The following is a 20,032-nucleotide window of genomic DNA, read 5'->3' as shown; positions in this document are numbered from 1 at the left end:
TGTGGAGATTTCCCATGTGCCCCTTTTCCTCCAGTTCGAAACTGACAGTGATGGGACCTTTTTTTTGTTCGTTTTCTTTTTTGACAGTCTGGCTGTTATGAAGATACGAGGCCAACATAGTTATTAGGTACAGCCCCTCGTTTGTGTTTGAGCTTAGCGTTGAGTCTCTCCTTTTGAAATTCCTCTTCCTTCCTATTCCTGTTGTCGAAAGGTTGTACAGAACCCTGTCCATCCAACACATTAGCAAGCATCGAGAATAAACCTTTTTGTTGTTGTTTTTTTACATTTGACATGATGCAACACCCGGGTGTCGTCACGCCATTGGTTGAGCCAAACCCAAGGTGTCCTTGTGTTGTCCAAGTAGGAGAATGGATTGCATGAGCATGGTTTAGACAAGCCCCACTGCTCAACAGACAGCAGACGGAACGGCTATGGCCCGCTAGGGAGAGAACACAAGTTAGTGGGGAAAAGGTGCCGGCCATAGATGGGACCCCCCATGTCAGTCTTATTTTTTTGTTCGTTCCCTCACGGGGCAGAGCCCGCTCGTACGCCCCGTAGACTCTTAGACCCTCGCCGCCATCGCTACACCGCTCTCTGCCACATGTACATAGATCTAAACATAGAAGTAAAGAAACACTCAGTATGGTCATTGTTTTCTGTTCGGTTCCGTTGTGTTTCGTTACCTCATCGTGGTGTGTTTCCTCCAGACCTCCCAGCCCTGAGAGGGGAACCCAAGGTTTATTTATGGACGTACCGTGGGGTCGCACCACGGTACCTTAATAGGGAGGACCTCTCCAAGTTTGGGATTTTTGTATATTGTTCAGTTATCCAGTCCATCCATGTTTATTATGACTTATCATCTGACACGCTATTGTTCTTATTGTCATTGTTATTCTAATTATTATTATTATTATTATGATATTGAGTTGTGTGTCAGCTGTACAGTACTGTGTTAAAAAATTATACCTACTACAGAGTCTTCTACTCTAATGTGTCTCTTTTCAATAAAGAAAAAAATAATGCTTCTTAATATGCGATTATATATGCGTTTGTTCGATTCTGTGTTTGTGTTTGTGTGAGAGACAGAGAGAGGGGTGTGCAGATGAAGGTGGTCGACCAGAGGGCCCTGTGTGTTTGCTGCTGGCTGTAATTGGATAATACCCTTCTAATCCCTCTTCAGCCTGTGTTGATCAGGAAGGGGCCAGGGGAGCCACCAAGCACCCAGCGAGGGGGGGGGGGGACACGGACAGGGGGCTGCCCTCACAAAGACTCTGGCACAGGCAAGGACAATAGGGCCACGGCAGGCCACAGACAGCAGATGTAATTAAAGAGATTAGACTGGGGAGAGAGGAAAAGAGAAGCAATGGGAGGTGGCTATCAAAATACTGCTAGCTTCAGTGCTTAACTTTCTTTCTTTGTATCGTAGTTATTCTACATAATTTTATGTATTTATTTTTTTGGGGGGGGGGGGCAGTTACTAATAGTGTTATATCATAGTGCAGACTATTCACTGAGTCAAGACTGTAATTTGACATGTTGAAAGGGGATATACACATTAAAGCAGGTGGCTCTTGTCCTGTATTGAGAATCATATACAGTCAGCGTAGTCTTTCATGAGGGGAGGAATGTTTCGTTGTTGAGCCGGACATTATCTGACAGTGTCAGAGCGCAAACGACATGGCTTCTGTAGCACCAGAGCGCTCCCAGATACAAACCCCATTATGAATGCAAGAGGAGCACCCAAATGAGGCGTGAACTTGCCCCCATCATGGTGTCAGACTCATTCATAGATATACTGATAGACGGGCAGTGTTTCTGGCCTTCAGAAACACCAAATGACAGATAGTTTTGTAGTGGCGTGTGCCTTGCTAATACTGCCAGTATAGACTTCTTTGCATGCTAAACTATAGGCTACATAATCATATGGAGCACGCTGTTTTTCATTAAATGATGACGGAAAGAAGGATAGGCTCCTACTGTGTTCAGACTTCTGAGGGAAAATTACCGAAAAATGCACCTTCTGTACAGCCACAGTGTGTGTGTGTGTTTTTTTTAAATCTTATAATGTAATTGTGAAATGTATTCAGGCCTACACTTAGCATTATTCATATGTGAGATGGGCAATAGAAGATAATTACATTTAAGCCTATATACCATATTTAGGAATCAGCTTTCATTGTCACGTTATCCCCTTATCATAATGTATTTTTAAAGTGCCAGTTTGGTCAGTTGAATAGGCTACATTTATTTTATACATATTTTCCCAGCACAAATTTTGTCAGTAGATACTAATCAGATAAACATCGAATATACTGCATTTGTCAAGCGATGTAAATTGCTGCTCAATTTTTTCCTTTAATTTGGAATATACAATTTTGACAAATGATTCTGCCTATATAAACGGTGTAGTCGTTTATAAAATAAATATGAACTCCCATTTATGCTGCACAAAGTTGTGGATACCCTACTCGGTCAGATATCGATTTGAATTAATATCATGGGAAGTCATTTTAAGCAAGTTTAATCGTTAGATCAGCAGGTCAGCTCAACAACAGGTCACTAGACAGACCTCATTAAGGATGAAAAAAAAGTGATCTTGATCAAAATTGCATCCGTCTTATTGTATGTTATGTATTTTATTTAAAATAACAGCATATGCCTACAAACCTCTTTGTTCACAAGTAACATGTCAAATTGAACTTGTGAACATTAATAAATAATTGCCTATTTGTAACAGCCTATAGACCAAGTCAATCAATGCATGTAGGAATCCCTAGTTTAATGAATGCATTTATGTAGACTCTAAAGAAAATCTAAAATGTAATCGCCCCAGCATCATAAACTATTATTTTAATAGTAGCGTACTCGTGTTAGCATAATGAACAAATCACAGTTGTTACTGTTGTGTAAAGACGGTAGCCTATGCAGGCAAACGCGCATGCGGCAAATGCATGTATAAGACTATTCATTTCCAGCAGGGTTCTCGGGCCAATGCCTATTAGGACACGCTAGTCTCAGGGCGCGCTCTCCATCAGAATTAATCATTGGGGGTTAATTTGAAGCTCAGACAAGTTGCTGTTAATTTAGTGCGAGAGGGACACGGTAGAGTGAAAAGCTGAGGTCCCGGCCAATCCCCTCGGGACTCATTTATCAGCCAACCGCGACGGCCTGGCTTGATTACAATTTGCAAAAAAATTAATTAGAGTTAGAGCAATTGTCAGATCTCTCTCTCTCACCATGTGAGATTCAGCCCGATAAAGCGAAATCTGAGGGACAGATTTTGTGTTCTGTAAAATCAATTACATGTAGCTTAAAAACAATTCGAATTAATCAAACTTTTTCCCGTGAAAGGTTTGTAGCGCATACGAGGGCACTCAGTGAAAATGTGCCTGTGTGTGTCAGTGAGAGCTCATCTGTGGGGATGTCAGTGCTGAGGCTTAGCGCAAGCTGTCCTCATAAATCTCCGCTTTACAATAATTCACTCTTTCTGTAGGGATGACGAGTTGGGATTTCAGATGAATAAAAAATGCGCTTGGAGAATTTTAAACGATGAATCACTAAGGCCAAGCTAAAAGGCTGTATTTACAAAGATTGGAAATAAGATCATTCACCCAGCTGTTACATTATTTGCGCATCAAAGCGACCCCACTTAACAATTAAATTGTCAGGGCAAGGATGGAAAAAGGTCAAGGATTTGGAAAACAGTAGGCCTACCTTATTTACACATAAATAAAAATGAATCAACTAGTCTACAGACAGACAACTTTTAGTTCAACATTTAACATGGTTTCATATTTGTCTTTGTAAATTACCTTTCCAGTCGTGACCGCCTTTTAGCTTGGTATTTTCCGGAGACAGCCTAAACGATGAGCGCGGTGACGCCTCAGAAGCCAGGGGAATAAGCTCGCCCTGTTTTGTCGTTTCTGTTTTATCTATAGATGTGCAGTCTCAGACAACTATGAAAATTAAGGTGAAACATTTGGCTACCATTATTTAGATGACTAAAAGAAAACTTGTTACACAGAATTGGCATTGCTACTAGGATAAACTAGAGTAGGCCTACGCTTGTAGATTAAATACAAAAATGTATGTCTTAAGGATTTAGTCCATATGAAAATATATATTTTACACTAATGCTTCAAACGGCGTATTTGGCTCACGAAGTGTATAGCCTAAAATATAGAAACATTAGGTTACACGAACTAAAATGTTTAGACCATAGCTATAGTCCCACGTGGTTAACGTTGTTGGTAGGCGACATTATATTATGTCGATTATATAATCCAAAACCATTCAACAATCATTCAAAAACCATTCACAACACTTTTTAAGGGTGAATATTTATGGAAAAAGAATTGGCGCGCTGGGACTTGTCAAACGGCACTTTATGGACAGTGGGCGAGCCACCATCCCCGTGTTCCCAGGATCAATAAGGCGTGTGCTGCAAGGTAAGGCCGGAGATCAAGGCTGACACCGGGCCACGACCTCCCTAAACATCCATGCTAGTGACGTTTCTCTCTGCAGGGAATTAGTGATCCTCAGTGCGTCTCACCTTGGGCTTTCATTTACCTTGGCTGTTGTTACACACCCCCTGTCATAACACGAGATTACGTCGACCAGCCAGATCTTCTTAAACATATCCAGAACTTGACGTGCTTCAGGTTGATATACTCTATCATATGCGACGAGGTTGGCCTTAATTTCGGAGGGTGGTTGGGAGCAGCGGGAGAGAGGTGTAAAACTGTCACCTCCTTGCCAGTCGTGGCCTACTGTCGACTAGATAAACAGTTTACCCTGCCTCTTCAATAACTGTAGGCCTAGACACAAATCGTGAAGGAAAGAATCACTGCCATTTAATTTAAATCGTTTTCTTCTGGGAACATATATATATATATATATGCCAAATTATACATGTAAATAACATATATACATGCCTATTATTATTAATAATCATTCAAATTATTGTTAGATGACAAATTGATGTGCATTCATTGACCATTCTCTGTCTGCAACGGAGGGGAACAGAGCCCTTTTTATTTATCAAAAAAGTAATTGAATCAAACTAATTAGCCTATTGGCTGTTTGCCTTGAAGCCTTTTCTTGTCACGTGAGGCCTACATAATGAATCGAAATAAGTGGACCTATTTCATATTTGTACGACTAAAATAAACCCAGAAATTATGCAGCCTGTTGTTCACTGCCATTGACGAAAATATTATTTTCAAAAACAAAACGATACAGTTCTGAAAACAAAGAAGAAACAACAAATAATTGACATAAACGTTAATGGGTTTGCTTTAATGCACACTATAGTATTTAATCAATACGTTATGGAATGTTAGTTACTTTTGTACAATATTAAATAAATTAGCAGCGTGCTTCCTGGATATTGAAAATGTCACAAGGAAGAAAAAATAAAATCCCAGCAACCACAGAGTGAAAATCAATGACAGAGGTGAATGGTGGATTTGTTTGCCTGTTTATCTGAAGAGTGAGTAGGTATAGGATGAAAAGATATGTTAAAAACTAAATAGAAACTATAAAAGTCCTCCTTCTGGGAGAGTTTATCATTCTGATTGTGTTCATTCTGAAAAACACCAGCAGGTTTCTGAATACGACCAAAGATTCTGTAGCACGTCAAAAAATAAAAAAAATAAAAGACACTATAATGTTGACATATTGAAATGTACAATTTCGTTTGTGTGTTATGTCATCAAATTGGTCCCATGTCGATTATATTTATGGTCCTCCTTGATATTTACATGCGCCTCGGTGATAAATTTGTCACCATGTGTTTTTTTGTCCTCTTCGTATAGTCATTTAAACAGCCTCACCATCGACGGATCGATTCAGCAGTAAAGCAACACATGTAACCATCAATTCATTTAAGGGCGCCCTCTTTGCCTGTCATTCAGTGATTCTCCGGAGTATAAACTTGATGTGGGCATTGTATTAGTGTCTATGCCAATCATTTGCGCCTTTTTTGGTGTGTTAAAAAGTATGCTAAAATCAAATTAATCTGTATTTTGGTCCACCGTTTATACCCATAATGTAAACAATATTATGGTCTGGCTTGCTCTAACTGTTGGTGCTGACTCCTTATTGCAAAGCGGCTCACGTGCACAGGAATGGGTACCACAATTTTGGGGTTTCTAGAGGGTTCCCCGGTTTTGGAGTTAACATTGCCAGCCTTGACGCGTTTCCACTTAGCCCTCCGGTTCTGAAACCAGATCTTGACTTGCACTTCGCTGAGCTTTAAGGCATGAGCGATTTGTGAGCGTTCCGTTAGAGACAGATATTTCTTACAGTGGAATTCCTTCTCCAGTTCTAAAAGTTGCTCACTCGTGAATGCCGTTCTCCTCCGTCTGTTCTTGCCAGTAGATGTGGTGCTGCCAGCCCCACTGGACCCGTGGATTCCTTCGTCCAGGCCGCCATTACCGTCACCGTCCTCTTTCTGACACATCGAGTTACCCGTAATGTTGTCATCAGAGCTATAGTCTAAATCGCTGTCCATTGAGAAGCTCTCATCTTTTCTATTGCACTCGTCCTCCTTGGCATCTTCTTTTCCATGGGCTCTGGCTGGAAAATAAGAAAAGAAATAAAGGATTCTAATGAATGCGCATAATATGGAACAGTAGTGCAGAACTTCAAAGGCAGAATATCGTAGGCTAAAGGATTACATCTAAGACAACTTAAGTGCTGTAGCCTATGTAGTTTTAGTATTTTATTTCAAGAACACATTACGCAAGAGCAGGCTGTCCAAATGGCTATTTTAAATAGCATATTCATCGTCATTCAACGTTTTTCATCGCCGGACAATATTTTGCACAACGTGTTCTGTTCAAAAGATGGACAAATGACAAAGTGCATCATCTTACAAACTTGTCATAGGCTTACAATTCATATTTCTATTTAACAAGTCTATACTTAAGCTATAGTTGCCGCTATTGAAATCACTCAAATTAAAGTAATATTAAGTCATTTTAAACAGTTTCTAGAAAACAAAAGCCTACCTCATCAAAATTGTAATTAGAGCTTTTAATAAAGTATTATACACATCACATTTTTATCAGAAATCCATCCAAAATATAGTTTTGCGAAAAGTCATAGGCTATATTATCTTATTTTTGTGATTTCGTTTATTCTGAGGGGAAATTAGTTTGGGTGCTCTCACATCAGCATCCTGGATGACATCAAGAAAAAGAAGACTTACCCGTGGATGATTGCAGTTGATCTGAGTCGTGGAACGGTGGTAGCGAAACGGACTCCTTCCCTAGAAAAGTCTTTCCGTCATCGCCATCCAAACGAATGTCCTGAGTTTTGTCAAAAACTGCGTGAAGTGACTGAGATCCGAACTTCCTCGCCGCCTCCTGATGCTGCTGCGAGGTTGAGAAGCCACCAGGAAGAGTAGCCATGAGAGTGGAAGTAAGCGCCATGCCCTGAGCCAGGCTCGAGCAGAACGTATTTTGGAGGCTGGGAATCTGATGGTGCGGATGAGTAGCCGGGAGACCCTGCTGTAGAGCGGACTGGGATAGGGTAGGGGGCGGCGGAGGGGGCGGCGGAAGCACCACTGACCTGTACGGCATAAACATTGGGTAGCCGGTGTACACAAAATGTCCCGGGCTGGGCTGTGGTGGCCCGCCGATCAGAGAGTCGATGCTGAAGGCAGTGGTGCTTCCCAGTGGGCGCTGCATCATCATAAACGACGGACTAAACGCTGCACTCATATGATCAGATGAGAGTAATGTCAACAAAGGAAATATTGCCGTAGACAAGGAAGCGTGCCGTTTCGCAGGATTGGCTATAGCCTTCGCAACCAATTTCACAGTCGTGATATTCGACAGACGGACGATTTTATGAAATTAGTAATCCCGTAGTTGATTGTGTGTTTTTCGCTTGTGAATAAAACCATCCCATAAATATTGCGTCAACACAATATTCAGGAGTTTAGAACAGTACCCAGGTCGGGTATCAAGTAAAGAGAGGTGAAGAAAAAGTATTTGAGCAACGCATGAGATCCGTTTTGGTTTGTCTTGCGGATGAGTTGGCGAGGTGTGCAGTTCTTGTGCCACTCAAAATCCTCGCGCTGTCAGAGACGCTTGAATCATTTCAAAACCAATCTCTTCAATTTGGCACGGCTCGCTATACGCGCATATTCTAAGATCACTCTTCGAGAGTGAAATAGTGCTGTTCCGTTCAACAACATCCAGATGTTCACCAATGAGTTTAAATTCCGCTCCCTCCGTTTAATCGCCCCCTCTCCGTGCAAGGACCACCCCCCTATCACGTTCTTGAATTTCATTGGTAGACGTTAACCCATGAGGGCTTGCTTTGGTCTCGTGAATAAATGCCAATTACATGGATCTTCTGAGCGCAAGACATGCTCCCAAGGGAACACATGGCCAATAAAAAATGTGCTTTCGACATTCAGTAAATCCGAATTCTGCCCATTGGCCTTTGCATGCAAAATAGCACAATGAACACAATGTGTTCGTATGTTTGTATGTGTGCGTTCACGGCCCTCCAACTCTTCACCAACAATAATCTACCTATGCCCAATTTATGATCCGTAGTCTTCTCGCTACTGGCGGACACAACTACCCTTCACTTGAACTGAGGTATGAAGCGAGATAGAGTGCTTCCTCGACTGTGACACTTCATCATATCCCGGTCGCAGCCATGTCGAGCCTGAGGCAATCCCCAGTGAATTATAAACTGTAATTCATCTCCCCTAGCCACTGCTGTTACTGTGTGTTGATACACAGGAGATGGAATTAGTCACCACGAGAGTATGGGGCCACACGGTAATGCTCCGCTGCCTGTCAAAGTACTTTGATCCACAGTGCAATGTCTGGATAGGATGATCATATTCTGCAAGTGGAAACATTGGAGGCTACCAACAAAAACAATTGCAATTTGTTTAGCTGTGTATGCAGTCATGTGAACAGAAGTAGAGAATATTTACCTAATTATATTAAATCTGTGTATTTTACTTATAGTTAGCCTTCGTTTTGGGGAATACAATTATATACTTTATTGTGATTAATTCGTATGTTGTAATGATTTCATGTTGCTGGAGGATTTGTTTAGAATAGGCATCAGTGAATGCGTACCAAAGTCTCAATACCATGTGAGTTGCCTAATAAATAGTAAAACTTCTCCAAAATATAATTTGGATGCTATGTACCCCTATTCATTGCAGTTGTGCTCGAGTTAAAAATAAACGAATAAATAAAATCAATTAAGCGAAGTATTCATAAGCTTTCGTGTGGCGCGGTATGATCACAGAAGTAATCCAAACTGTACCACCTTATAAGGGGGTGGCCTTTCAATGACATATTATATTAGTTAAATCATATTCGGGGTTCTTCCCTTACCCCACCTAAGACCAGATCCATGCCTATCGAGACAAACCAAGGGCATGCATGACCCCCACACATCGCTCCAGGGTCACTAGGACACGTTCTCATTAAAGACTGCCTGATCCGCAACTGCAATGCAGACATTAAATAGCAGTATTTTTCAATTAGGGCTGACAAATTCAATCAAAATTCCATAGATTAGGATGAAATGAGGCATGGGTCATTTACAAGGGAATTTAATTGCGCAGCCATTAGACAAATAGTACAGCAGTCACTGTCTCATTATCAATCATGTGGAGGCATCAATAGTAAAAGGCTGTAGAATGGGGGGTGGGGGAGGAGAAGGGAGGGTGTGTGTGTGTGTGTGTGCGTGTTGTGTATGTGTGTGTGTGGGACGTGTGCGTAACTGTGTGTATGGGCTCATGTTCTCTGCAGTGCCACCACTGCAGAGCAGCTAATAAATACCCTCTTTTGCACTTATAAATTATCCAGTTTAATTAACAACGTGGATTATGATTGGAATATGATTTAATTAAACCTTTTCTGCATGCAAGTGAGCAGGCCCATCCATTACACCCGGAGAAGGGGAGGCTAAGTACGGACTAAATGAAGCTCAGCTTCTCAGAAGGGTTTACCGATATGACATGAAGTAATAACATCAAATACCACAACATACTACAATGGCAACTAATAACTAAATAATTCAAAAAGGATCCCGAAACGGTAATGAAACTACAAACAGTCCATTGAAGTGTCATGACAATGACCCCAACATCTGAACATTCACCGTTAGTTTACTGGTATGAGAGTAGGCCTATAAGTGGAGGGGACGGAATGGGCAAAGCAATTACATAGATGCTTTATACCTGCTGGTCGAAGTTGGAAGGAGGGGAATGGGTTCTGAAATGTAGCCGCCGGCGTTGGACCGTTCAACATTATTTTGATTGTTTCGGACTCAACCTTTTCTTCCGCATTTAAATGTCACCAATAATTCATTCAGCGGAGTACTTCCTTTGACAAAAACACATATTCAGTTGTTTGACTCAGTCTCAGTTTGTTGGCCCAGTCGTGGAAAACCACGTTTATGTTTAAGAGTTTCAACTCTTTTCCCCCTCAAGGAGGCTCAGATCAATGAACATTCAGACTACCATTGGATTTTTGATTATTAAAGCTTAAACGAATACAATTGATTTAACTTTAAGTGGGCCCTAGACGATGACTGATCTATCGAGAGAAGAGGCCTGATCTACAAACGGCAACTCTTCAAGAGGATTGAGTTTCTGAAATATCTTGAGAAACACAACTCGTTGAGTATTGACCCACAGCCAGTTTCTATGGGCTGTTACGGCTTACCACACCATCCATTCTAAAAACAATCAATGTTTGGTAAAGGGAAAGATTTCAATGATCCAAACCGTGTGTTTACACCTGATAGGCCTTGTAGCCTACCCCCCCCCCCCCCCCCCCCCCAAATAAAACCCACAACAAAAAACAAACAAAAACGAAACACAATAAAAAAAGATTTGACTGAAAACAACGATGACCACAGTTGTTCTATGTTTAAATGAGGTATACGCAGAGTGCACAGCATGATATAAGAATATGACACGGTCGAATTCCTCTTGCTCTATTAAAGCAGAGAGATTGGGTGAAGCATCAGTGATCAGCGCCTCCAGGGCATGTCTCTTAACCAAATGAACCACGCGGAGGACGCAAGACAAATGACACACACCAGAATTACTTACCACCGCTGTGCTCTGTGAATAGGTGTCCCGCTGCAATTTATCGGTACAAAACAATCAAATTAATCCACACCGCACTCTGCAGTCACAGAACGGTACTACACCAAGGGGAGGCTGTGAGCAGGAGAGCCACTGTCAGGCTCGTAAATCCGACCCCCTTATGAATAGGCTGCACGTTAAACCGACACTGAGCATCTAGCCTTACCCCAGCTATTTTATTGTTTCATTGCAGTGTGATTTGGGGTGACTCTTGGTCTTTGGAGGGTCTCTGGTACTTTTACAGTGCCATAGAAAGAAATTGGTGTATTCTAACTCTGTGAAGATTAAAGCCTAGTCTTTTAGCCATTTTAAATGATGATGCCCACAGGCTACTGTTGAAGGTGATGAAGATTATAATACAATCAGGCGGGTTAAATACAGGACCGGGATTTGGGGCTACGCTAGGCTAATTTGGATTGAAATACATTGACTAATGGGCTGGATCAACCTCGAACGGCGGGCGTCACTCATAAGCATCAATCATAAAAACATCAACTTTTTACGCACATAAAGACGCGAAACAGATGGCGACGTTGGAGGTAATAACAGTCATTTTCTTAGCCTTCTTTAGCCACAAAGTCAAATGAAAAAAATGAAAAAGACACTGAAGAGATACCACTGACATTTGAACCTTTGCTCTGAGAAACATATGGTAAATTATCACCCCCGATGCGGCAAACCCTGAGAATTAGAGACATCCGAGCGCAAGATAGACACGGGTTCATCTTTCCAGACGGTCACTTTATAGTCACGCCTGCCCCAAGATACATCTAGGAGAGCCTCAGACAAGCTAATTAGATCTGTTCACCTTTAGCCCCACTCCCACACAGACTAAAAGACAGTTATTTAATAATTACACCCTTAATTACTGTTACAATCAACTAGACCGAAATAGAACGAGAGTAGACTGCAGCTAAAATTGGGTTAGAGCTGTGCTCATTCCCCTGGTTTCCTTCAAGTTAGCTCATGTCTGGTTTCATTAGGAGCTTGAAGGCACCGCAGAAATCCACTTGTCTCCTCGTCTGGGACATAGTATCATGAGGTCCTTTTATCCCTAACAAGTGTCTTGAAAGGACACATGAATGAATCCCTCCTTTTTCTCGTTCACAGGAAGTTTCTCTCCCCCTTTCTCATGGAAGAAGTCATTCAATTTCCCCCTTCCCGGTAATGAAAAGAAGTGTTCTGACATTATATGGAGGTGTTAAATCATTATAGTCGATTCAGTATTCAAGAGGGACCCTAGACTGCTTTGACTGATCTTATCAAACAATATGGACTATTTGAAATGCTTTCTTCCAATATTTGGCGTTTGTAGGCCTACAAATATTTTGAAATGATCATAATGTGGGATGGACGCCTGCATGTATACAGCCTACTTAGCGTGATTATTGGACTGCAAATGCTGCTTGAACACAGGTCCACCAGCTATTAGCTGTAAACAATCCAACAAAATGATTTGCTCTCGGTGTAACGTCAATGGGATCTCGTGCGTTTTTGTATGAACTGTATGACCACACATTGCCGTCCACACTCTCAGGCTCTCTGCAGGAACCCTGGATGTGTCCATGGTGTTGGTGGGGAAAGAGCTGTGACAGATAGCTGGCCAAATCACAGTCAGCATTTAGTTCTGCTTCATTGTGTCAGGTAAGAGCCACTAATGAAGAGTGAACCACTGTGGGGCGAGTCACATTGGCGTAGAGGGGGAGAGAAAGAGGGCGAAATGGAGAGAGAGAGAGTGAGAGGCGGGGGTTGGGATTGGCCCAGGCGTGCGAGAGTGTGTGAATGTGTGAACATGGGTGTGTGAGGGAGCAGAAAGATAGAGCCGCATTAGAGAGAAGGGAGGGAGGGGGGGGGGGGTTCAAGAAGAGAACGAAAGAGAGATGGGAAGTCAACAGTGACGTTAACCCCTGGACAGGCGGACGTTTGATGAAGCGTAGTGCGTCCGACTCCCCGCACGGTGGATCCAACATCATTAGCCAGGAGAGAGACAGTATGTTTCGGCCCGCGCTACCGCTAATGAGCTCTCGCTCCTCATCCCTCACAGCGTAATTAGCGCGAGGCCAGTACTCCAGACTCACTCGCCGCTAATGGAGTGAGCAAGAGCAGAAAACGAGGACTATTAGCTTGGCCCATGAATCCCCCACATCGCACTGTGAGTACCTAAAAACACCATCATCTTCATCTTTCAAGCGCCCAGCATTCACTTCCTTCAAATTCCTCCGCGTTGGGAATCCGAGCATGGTCTCGGACGCGTCGAGCCCCGGCGAGGTAGAAGGACAGGAAGATGTGCCCATGTAGATGACAGCGAGAAGGATCAAAGAGAGTTAAAAGGTGAAGGATAATGGCAATGTGTGTGTGTTTAAATGAGAGAATGTGTGGTCTGGATGTGAAGTCGGGTGACAGGGGGCGGGGGCAGGGGGCGGGGACATGTAATGGCGATGGTTGGCAAGGTCACCAAGGTGATTGGGCCCATGATCCAGTGATGATGACATCAGGGTCTCAAGGCTGTCGTGGATGAGGGTTCAGGACACACACAGGAAGAGTGGGAGGACACTCTGAAGATTGAAGATGGAATGATGTGGGGCCTGGAACACAACCTCTACATGGACAGACTTGTTCTGTGTGTATGCAAATGCAATAGGATGACGAGGCAGGACGGAGGCAGGACGGAGACAGGACGGAGGCAGGACGGAGACAGGACGGAGGCAGGACGGAGGCAGGACGGAGGCAGGACGGAGGCAGGACGGAAGCAGGAGTCTTAACGAGTGGCCTCTCCAACCAGTCACCATCATTGTTAATTGAGTCTTTGCTCTCAGCAAGGCATACTTGTTGTCTCACATATTATTATTATTATTCCCACCCTAATGCGTCTCTCAGTTTTTGCACTACGTTACAACTACAGCCGCAAGCCCACTTCACAATTTCCCCAGAAATGATACCTTCTCTCGTTAGAGTTAATATAGTTAGAGTTAACAATGGATATATTAACTCTCAGTGGTTGAGACAGAGACGTGTTTCTCCAGGAGTAGCAACGGCATCCATGCGCTGTCCAGGGAGGGGAAGGGAGAAGACACAGGGGACGGAAAATGAGAGAGAGTAGGGGGGGGGGGAGAGCTAGGTACATAATGACCCCAGCTTCTGTTTCAGGGAGCCATAAAAGCACACAGTCAAGTTAACGCCATTCCACCCCTGCCTACGAGGGCCGCTTCATCCCTGTGATTAACCAAACTGCCCTGCTGGAGTGATGACCTTCACTGGCCGGACCCACCAATCAGCCGGGGTCCGACGTGATGTAATTGAGGGGGAGAACATCTGCAGTTTAAGTGCACCTTCACCTGTTTGAGCACACACACACCCAAACAGCAAATCCCGACCTGCTTCAGCCCAGAGCACAACACACAAAACCACACCCTGCACGCAAATGTACGGTCGGGTTCAGGAGAGATTTAACGTGTTTGACTGTCGTGTTCTCCTCCCAGATCTTCCTCCCTCTCATTACAGAGGTGTCTGAACCTGACTAGCTCTCCGTCCCCCAACCCAGCCAGACCTCCTCAGTGGTTTATTGGTCAATACCTGCCCGGGAAGACCCTCTTTCACTAAAACTCATTATTTTGTATCCTAGTAATGTATATTGTTTCTTTAAACCACTGGTAACCCAATTGCCCTATTTGCTTTTGGTTTCTGCTATGTATTACTGTGCTAGTTATCTTGTGGCTAACCCTAGTTAGCTTGTGGTTAACTCTTGACTAGTTTACAACCACTTCCTTGGACAATGAGGCTAATCTTACCCATGAGGGGACAGCTCTAAGCCTTGATACAATATGAATTTGCCCAGTGCGTGACATCAGGACCCCCAGTAGTCCTGGCCTGTCATAGAACTATACATGTGTGTGTTTGTGTGTGTGTGTGTGCAAGCCGGGAGATTAAGTCGGGCTCAGCACATCTAAATTTCAATTTTACCCTGGGCCATGCTATTCCCAGGAGGGCGCCAGCAGTAGCACATTTACCATGACACACAGTCTCACTGAACCTCAGCAATAGAATAAATCCCAGTAAAACGACTGCTTACGGGTTATTTCTCTAGACACATGTTAAATCGGAGACAAGAAAGCAGCACAGTGCTGTCCCCCCCATGCCCCAGCAGCACAGTGCTGTCCCCCATGCCCCAGCAGCAGCACAGTGCTGTCCCCCATGCCCCAGCATCACAGTGCTGTCCCCCATGCCCCAGCAGCAGCACAGTGCTGTGTCCCCCATGCCCCAGCAGCACAGTGCTGTCCCCCATGCCCCAGCAGCACAGTGCTGTGTCCCCCCATGCCCCAGCAGCACAGTGCTGTCCCCCCCCATGCCCCAGCAGCAGCACAGTGCTGTCCCCCATGCCCCAGCAGCACAGTGCTGTGTCCCCCATGCGCCCCAGCAGCAGCACAGTGCTGTGTCCCCCATGCCCCAGCAGCACAGTGCTGTCCCCCCCATGCCCCAGCAGCACAGTGCTGTCCCCCATGCCCCAGCAGCACAGTGCTGTCCCCCATGCCCCAGCAGCAGCACAGTGCTGTCCCCCCCATGCCCCAGCAGCAGCACAGTGCTGTGTCCCCCATGCCCCAGCAGCAGCACAGTGCTGTCCCCCCCCATGCCCCAGCAGCACAGTGCTGTGTCCCCCATGCCCCAGCAGCAGCACAGTGCTGTCCCCCCCATGCCCCAGCAGCACAGTGCTGTCCCCCCATGCCCCAGCAGCAGCACAGTGCTGTCCCCCATGCCCCAGCATCACAGTGCTGTCCCCCCATGCCCCAGCAGCAGCACAGTGCTGTGTCCCCCATGCCCCAGCAGCACAGTGCTGTCCCCCATGCCCCAGCAGCACAGTGCTGTCCCCCCCATGCCCCAGCAGCAGCACAGTGCTGTGTCCCCCCATGCCCCAGCAGCACAGTGCTGTCCCCCCCCATGCCCCAGCAGCACAGTGCTGTCCCCCATGCCCCAGCAGCACAGTGCTGTGTCCCCCATGCGCCCCAGCAGCAGCACAGTGCTGTGTCCCCCCATGCCCCAGCAGCACAGTGCTGTCCCCCCCCATGCCCCAGCAGCACAGTGCTGTCCCCCCCCATGCCCCAGCAGCAGCACAGTGCTGTCCCCCATGCCCCAGCATCACAGTGCTGTCCCCCATGCCCCAGCAGCAGCACAGTGCTGTGTCCCCCATGCCCCAGCAGCACAGTGCTGTCCCCCATGCCCCAGCAGCAGCACAGTGCTGTGTCCCCCATGCCCCAGCAGCAGCACAGTGCTGTCCCCCATGCCCCAGCAGCACAGTGCTGTGTCCCCCATGCCCCAGCAGCACAGTGCTGTCCCCCCCATGCCCCAGCAGCACAGTGCTGTCCCCCATGCCCCAGCAGCACAGTGCTGTGTCCCCCATGCGCCCCAGCAGCAGCACAGTGCTGTGTCCCCCATGCCCCAGCAGCACAGTGCTGTCCCCCATGCCCCAGCAGCAGCACAGTGCTGTGTCCCCCATGCCCCAGCAGCAGCACAGTGCTGTGTCCCCCATGCCCCAGCAGCAGCACAGTGCTGTCCCCCATGCCCCAGCAGCACAGTGCTGTCCCCCCCATGCCCCAGCAGCACAGTGCTGTGTCCCCCATGCCCCAGCAGCAGCACAGTGCTGTCCCCCCCCATGCCCCAGCAGCACAGTGCTGTCCCCCATGCCCCAGCAGCAGCACAGTGCTGTCCCCCATGCCCCAGCATCACAGTGCTGTCCCCCATGCCCCAGCAGCAGCACAGTGCTGTGTCCCCCATGCCCCAGCAGCACAGTGCTGTCCCCCATGCCCCAGCAGCACAGTGCTGTCCCCCCCATGCCCCAGCAGCAGCACAGTGCTGTGTCCCCCATGCCCCAGCAGCACAGTGCTGTCCCCCCCATGCCCCAGCAGCACAGTGCTGTCCCCCATGCCCCAGCAGCACAGTGCTGTGTCCCCCATGCGCCCCAGCAGCAGCACAGTGCTGTGTCCCCCATGCCCCAGCAGCACAGTGCTGTCCCCCCCCATGCCCCAGCAGCACAGTGCTGTCCCCCATGCCCCAGCAGCATCACAGTGCTGTCCCCCATGCCCCAGCAGCAGCACAGTGCTGTGTCCCCCATGCCCCAGCAGCAGCACAGTGCTGTCCCCCCCCATGCCCCAGCAGCACAGTGCTGTGTCCCCCATGCCCCAGCAGCAGCACAGTGCTGTCCCCCATGCCCCAGCAGCACAGTGCTGTCCCCCCATGCCCCAGCAGCAGCACAGTGCTGTCCCCCCCATGCCCCAGCAGCACAGTGCTGTGTCCCCCATGCCCCAGCAGCACAGTGCTGTCCCCCCCCATGCCCCAGCAGCACAGTGCTGTGTCCCCCATGCCCCAGCAGCACAGTGCTGTGTCCCCCATGCCCCAGCAGCAGCACAGTGCTGTCCCCCCCATGCCCCAGCAGCACAGTGCTGTGTCCCCCATGCCCCAGCAGCACAGTGCTGTCCCCCATGCGCCCCAGCAGCAGCACAGTGCTGCACTACAGGCCTGTGTCAGAGGACTTCCCAGACACCAATTAGGCTCCCAGCAGGACGGAGCAGGGAGCCACACTGCAGAAGCTGCTGCTGAGAGCAGAGGAGTTTGTTAAATACCACAAGCTGTCCGATTAATCACTCATAATTTGATGCACAAAAAAGTCAGACTAATTAACAAATGATTAGCAAATGATCGAGAATTGCATGAAATCAGAGTTATTAGCATAACATTAATTGCTTTGTTTTATAACACCCAGCTGGCTAATTGTTCTTCTTTTCCCCCCATCCACTGCGTAATTATTCTTGAACTGAGGTAAGCACTTTTCTTTTTCCCACTCAATAGGTTGTGTGTGTTTGTTTGGGTGTGTGTACACGCACAGGCATTCATCTGTGTAAGTTTGTTCATTCTTCTGTGTGCGAGAGTACATTAGTAAGTGCATTCGTGTTCATCCGTGTGTGTGTGTGTGTGTGTGTGTGTGTGTGTGTGGGAATGAGGAAGAGAGATGGGTTCCTCGGCTGGAAGAAACGTCCTTGGACTGGAGGCCGTAACAGGTGAGTGCTATGGCTCACTATCAATCCCAATCAATCTCCCCTGCCTCACCTATGACCTCAAATAAAGCTCGGGCGGAATTCTCCCCACGATCACTCCGTCAACACGACAAACCAGCTGAATGACTTGTCACGGCGAGCCACTTCCTGCACGGCTAGCTAAACGTGTTGACTTGCGTGCGTGTCAATTGTTCTTCCAGTGTGGATCAGTGTGGTGCAAGGGGGAGCCCCTCCACACGGACTTGGACTGCGTTCACATGGACGCCTTGAGAACGCCTAACCTCGCGGTGGTGGGATGTGACAGGCAGGGAGGAGGAGGAGGAGGAGGAGAGAAAGCAAAGACCCCCCCACCCAAGAGCTGGGAGCTCCTGTCACTCTTACTGGATGAACCCCCCACCCTCCCCCAGTGGAGCAAGCAAGGGACTGCTCCATAAATGAGTCTGTCATAGTATCACCCCCATGGGGAACACAAACAGGCTGAGGGACGAGGCTGGGGCTGGGGCTGGGGTTTGTCCAGGTTGTCATAACCGCTGTCTCCACCTCTGGCGAGGGCCTGGGAAGACGAGCAGGGAGCACTGCATCATCATGAACACGCACCGAGCCAGGGGGGCCGTCTCTGGGAGAGTACAGCCGGGGTAGGAGGCCTCCAGGCCCCCAAGCATTGAGGCGGGGAGATAAATACTAATTGCAAAACAACGGTTAGAAGGCTTTTTGGAGAAGGGGGGAGTTTTCTGTTGTACACCCACGACCACGGGGCAGAATTACAAAAGGAGGTTCATGGAAATAATGAATCAAAAACACGACATAAAAAAAAAAGAAAACCCTGTCTAATTATCATCGCCTCTGAGAGGGAGACAGACACAGACTTGGTAAACATGAGACGTGACTGAGGAGCCTCACGAAAGAATCATCCATCTTCGGAGCCCAGCTGAGGTAAAAAAAAAACAACTCCCCGATCACAGCTCGGTGAACGCACTCCCGAGCCTGGGCCGTCCTGGGTTCCCTAATGATCTGGGCATTAAGCCACTGCGAGCGTGCTCTTCTGGATAAATGCTCGCCGTGCACCTCACTGACTGTACGCTGAAACAGGAGCCCGCTGGGACCCACGACTGGGAGTACATCAAGCCCCCCCCCGTCTCGGCATGGGGACCGCGCTGCAGGCACCTTGTCTTGGGCGAAGAGGCTGCGGTCCACGCACTTATGAATAATTCAATTAGATGTGAGCTGAAGCTACAAGGAGCAGGGAAGGTGACAGTGTTTGTTACGCTCTGTGAACCCACCTGGCAGGAGATGGGGGGAGGTCGAGATGGAAAGAAAGGAAGAACGAAAGAGAGGGATGAAGTCAACAAGAAAGAGCGAGAGGAGGAGAAAGGGAGATCGAAAAGAGGGGAGAAGGTCACAGGCATGAAGGGGGGGGAGGGGGGTGGGATAGATCAACACGGTGCAGTTCAAATATGGTGGACATTGACCCGCCCTCTCCTGATTGGCTGATAGAGGTTTGGACTGGATGTTGAGGAGAGGAGGAAGAGAGGGGGGCTTGGTGGGGACGGGGAGACTGGCTGGGAAGTGGGTCAGCCGCTTGGAAGGGCAGGCCTGCTTGTTAGTGCCAAGTGTAAACACACACACACACACACACAGACACGCACACAAGGTACTACAGTACATTGCAGCCCCCTGGCAGTAATTGGCAACAATGAAAATTACACAGGCTAATTAGCAGCTCTTTGGCACAGAAAACCATGCCATCAGGCCAATCCTACATAGATGGAGAGGGAGAGAAAGCACAAGCGTAAGAGAGGAAGACAGGAGCAAGAAGAGAGTTCAATGATTCATTTATTTGGTCTGG

General features: G+C 47.1%; 1 protein-coding gene across 1 annotated transcript; it reads right to left on the bottom strand.

Annotated features, from left to right (window-relative positions):
- Positions 1–6,013: 6,013 nt before the first annotated feature.
- On the bottom strand, positions 6,014–7,727 carry gbx2 (gastrulation brain homeobox 2). Its single transcript, XM_047031292.1, has 2 exons — positions 7,214–7,727; positions 6,014–6,579 (listed from the first exon to the last, which is right to left on the bottom strand). Exons 1-2 carry the CDS (start codon positions 7,725–7,727, stop codon positions 6,062–6,064), a joined length of 1,032 nt encoding a protein of 343 aa, XP_046887248.1. The 3' UTR covers positions 6,014–6,061.
- Positions 7,728–20,032: the final 12,305 nt, after the last annotated feature.

This window comes from Hypomesus transpacificus, chromosome 12 (genome assembly GCF_021917145.1).
Source record: "Hypomesus transpacificus isolate Combined female chromosome 12, fHypTra1, whole genome shotgun sequence".
In the NCBI taxonomy this organism is placed as follows: Eukaryota; Metazoa; Chordata; class Actinopteri; order Osmeriformes; family Osmeridae; genus Hypomesus; species Hypomesus transpacificus.
This window is presented reverse-complemented; position numbering and strand designations above follow the sequence as displayed.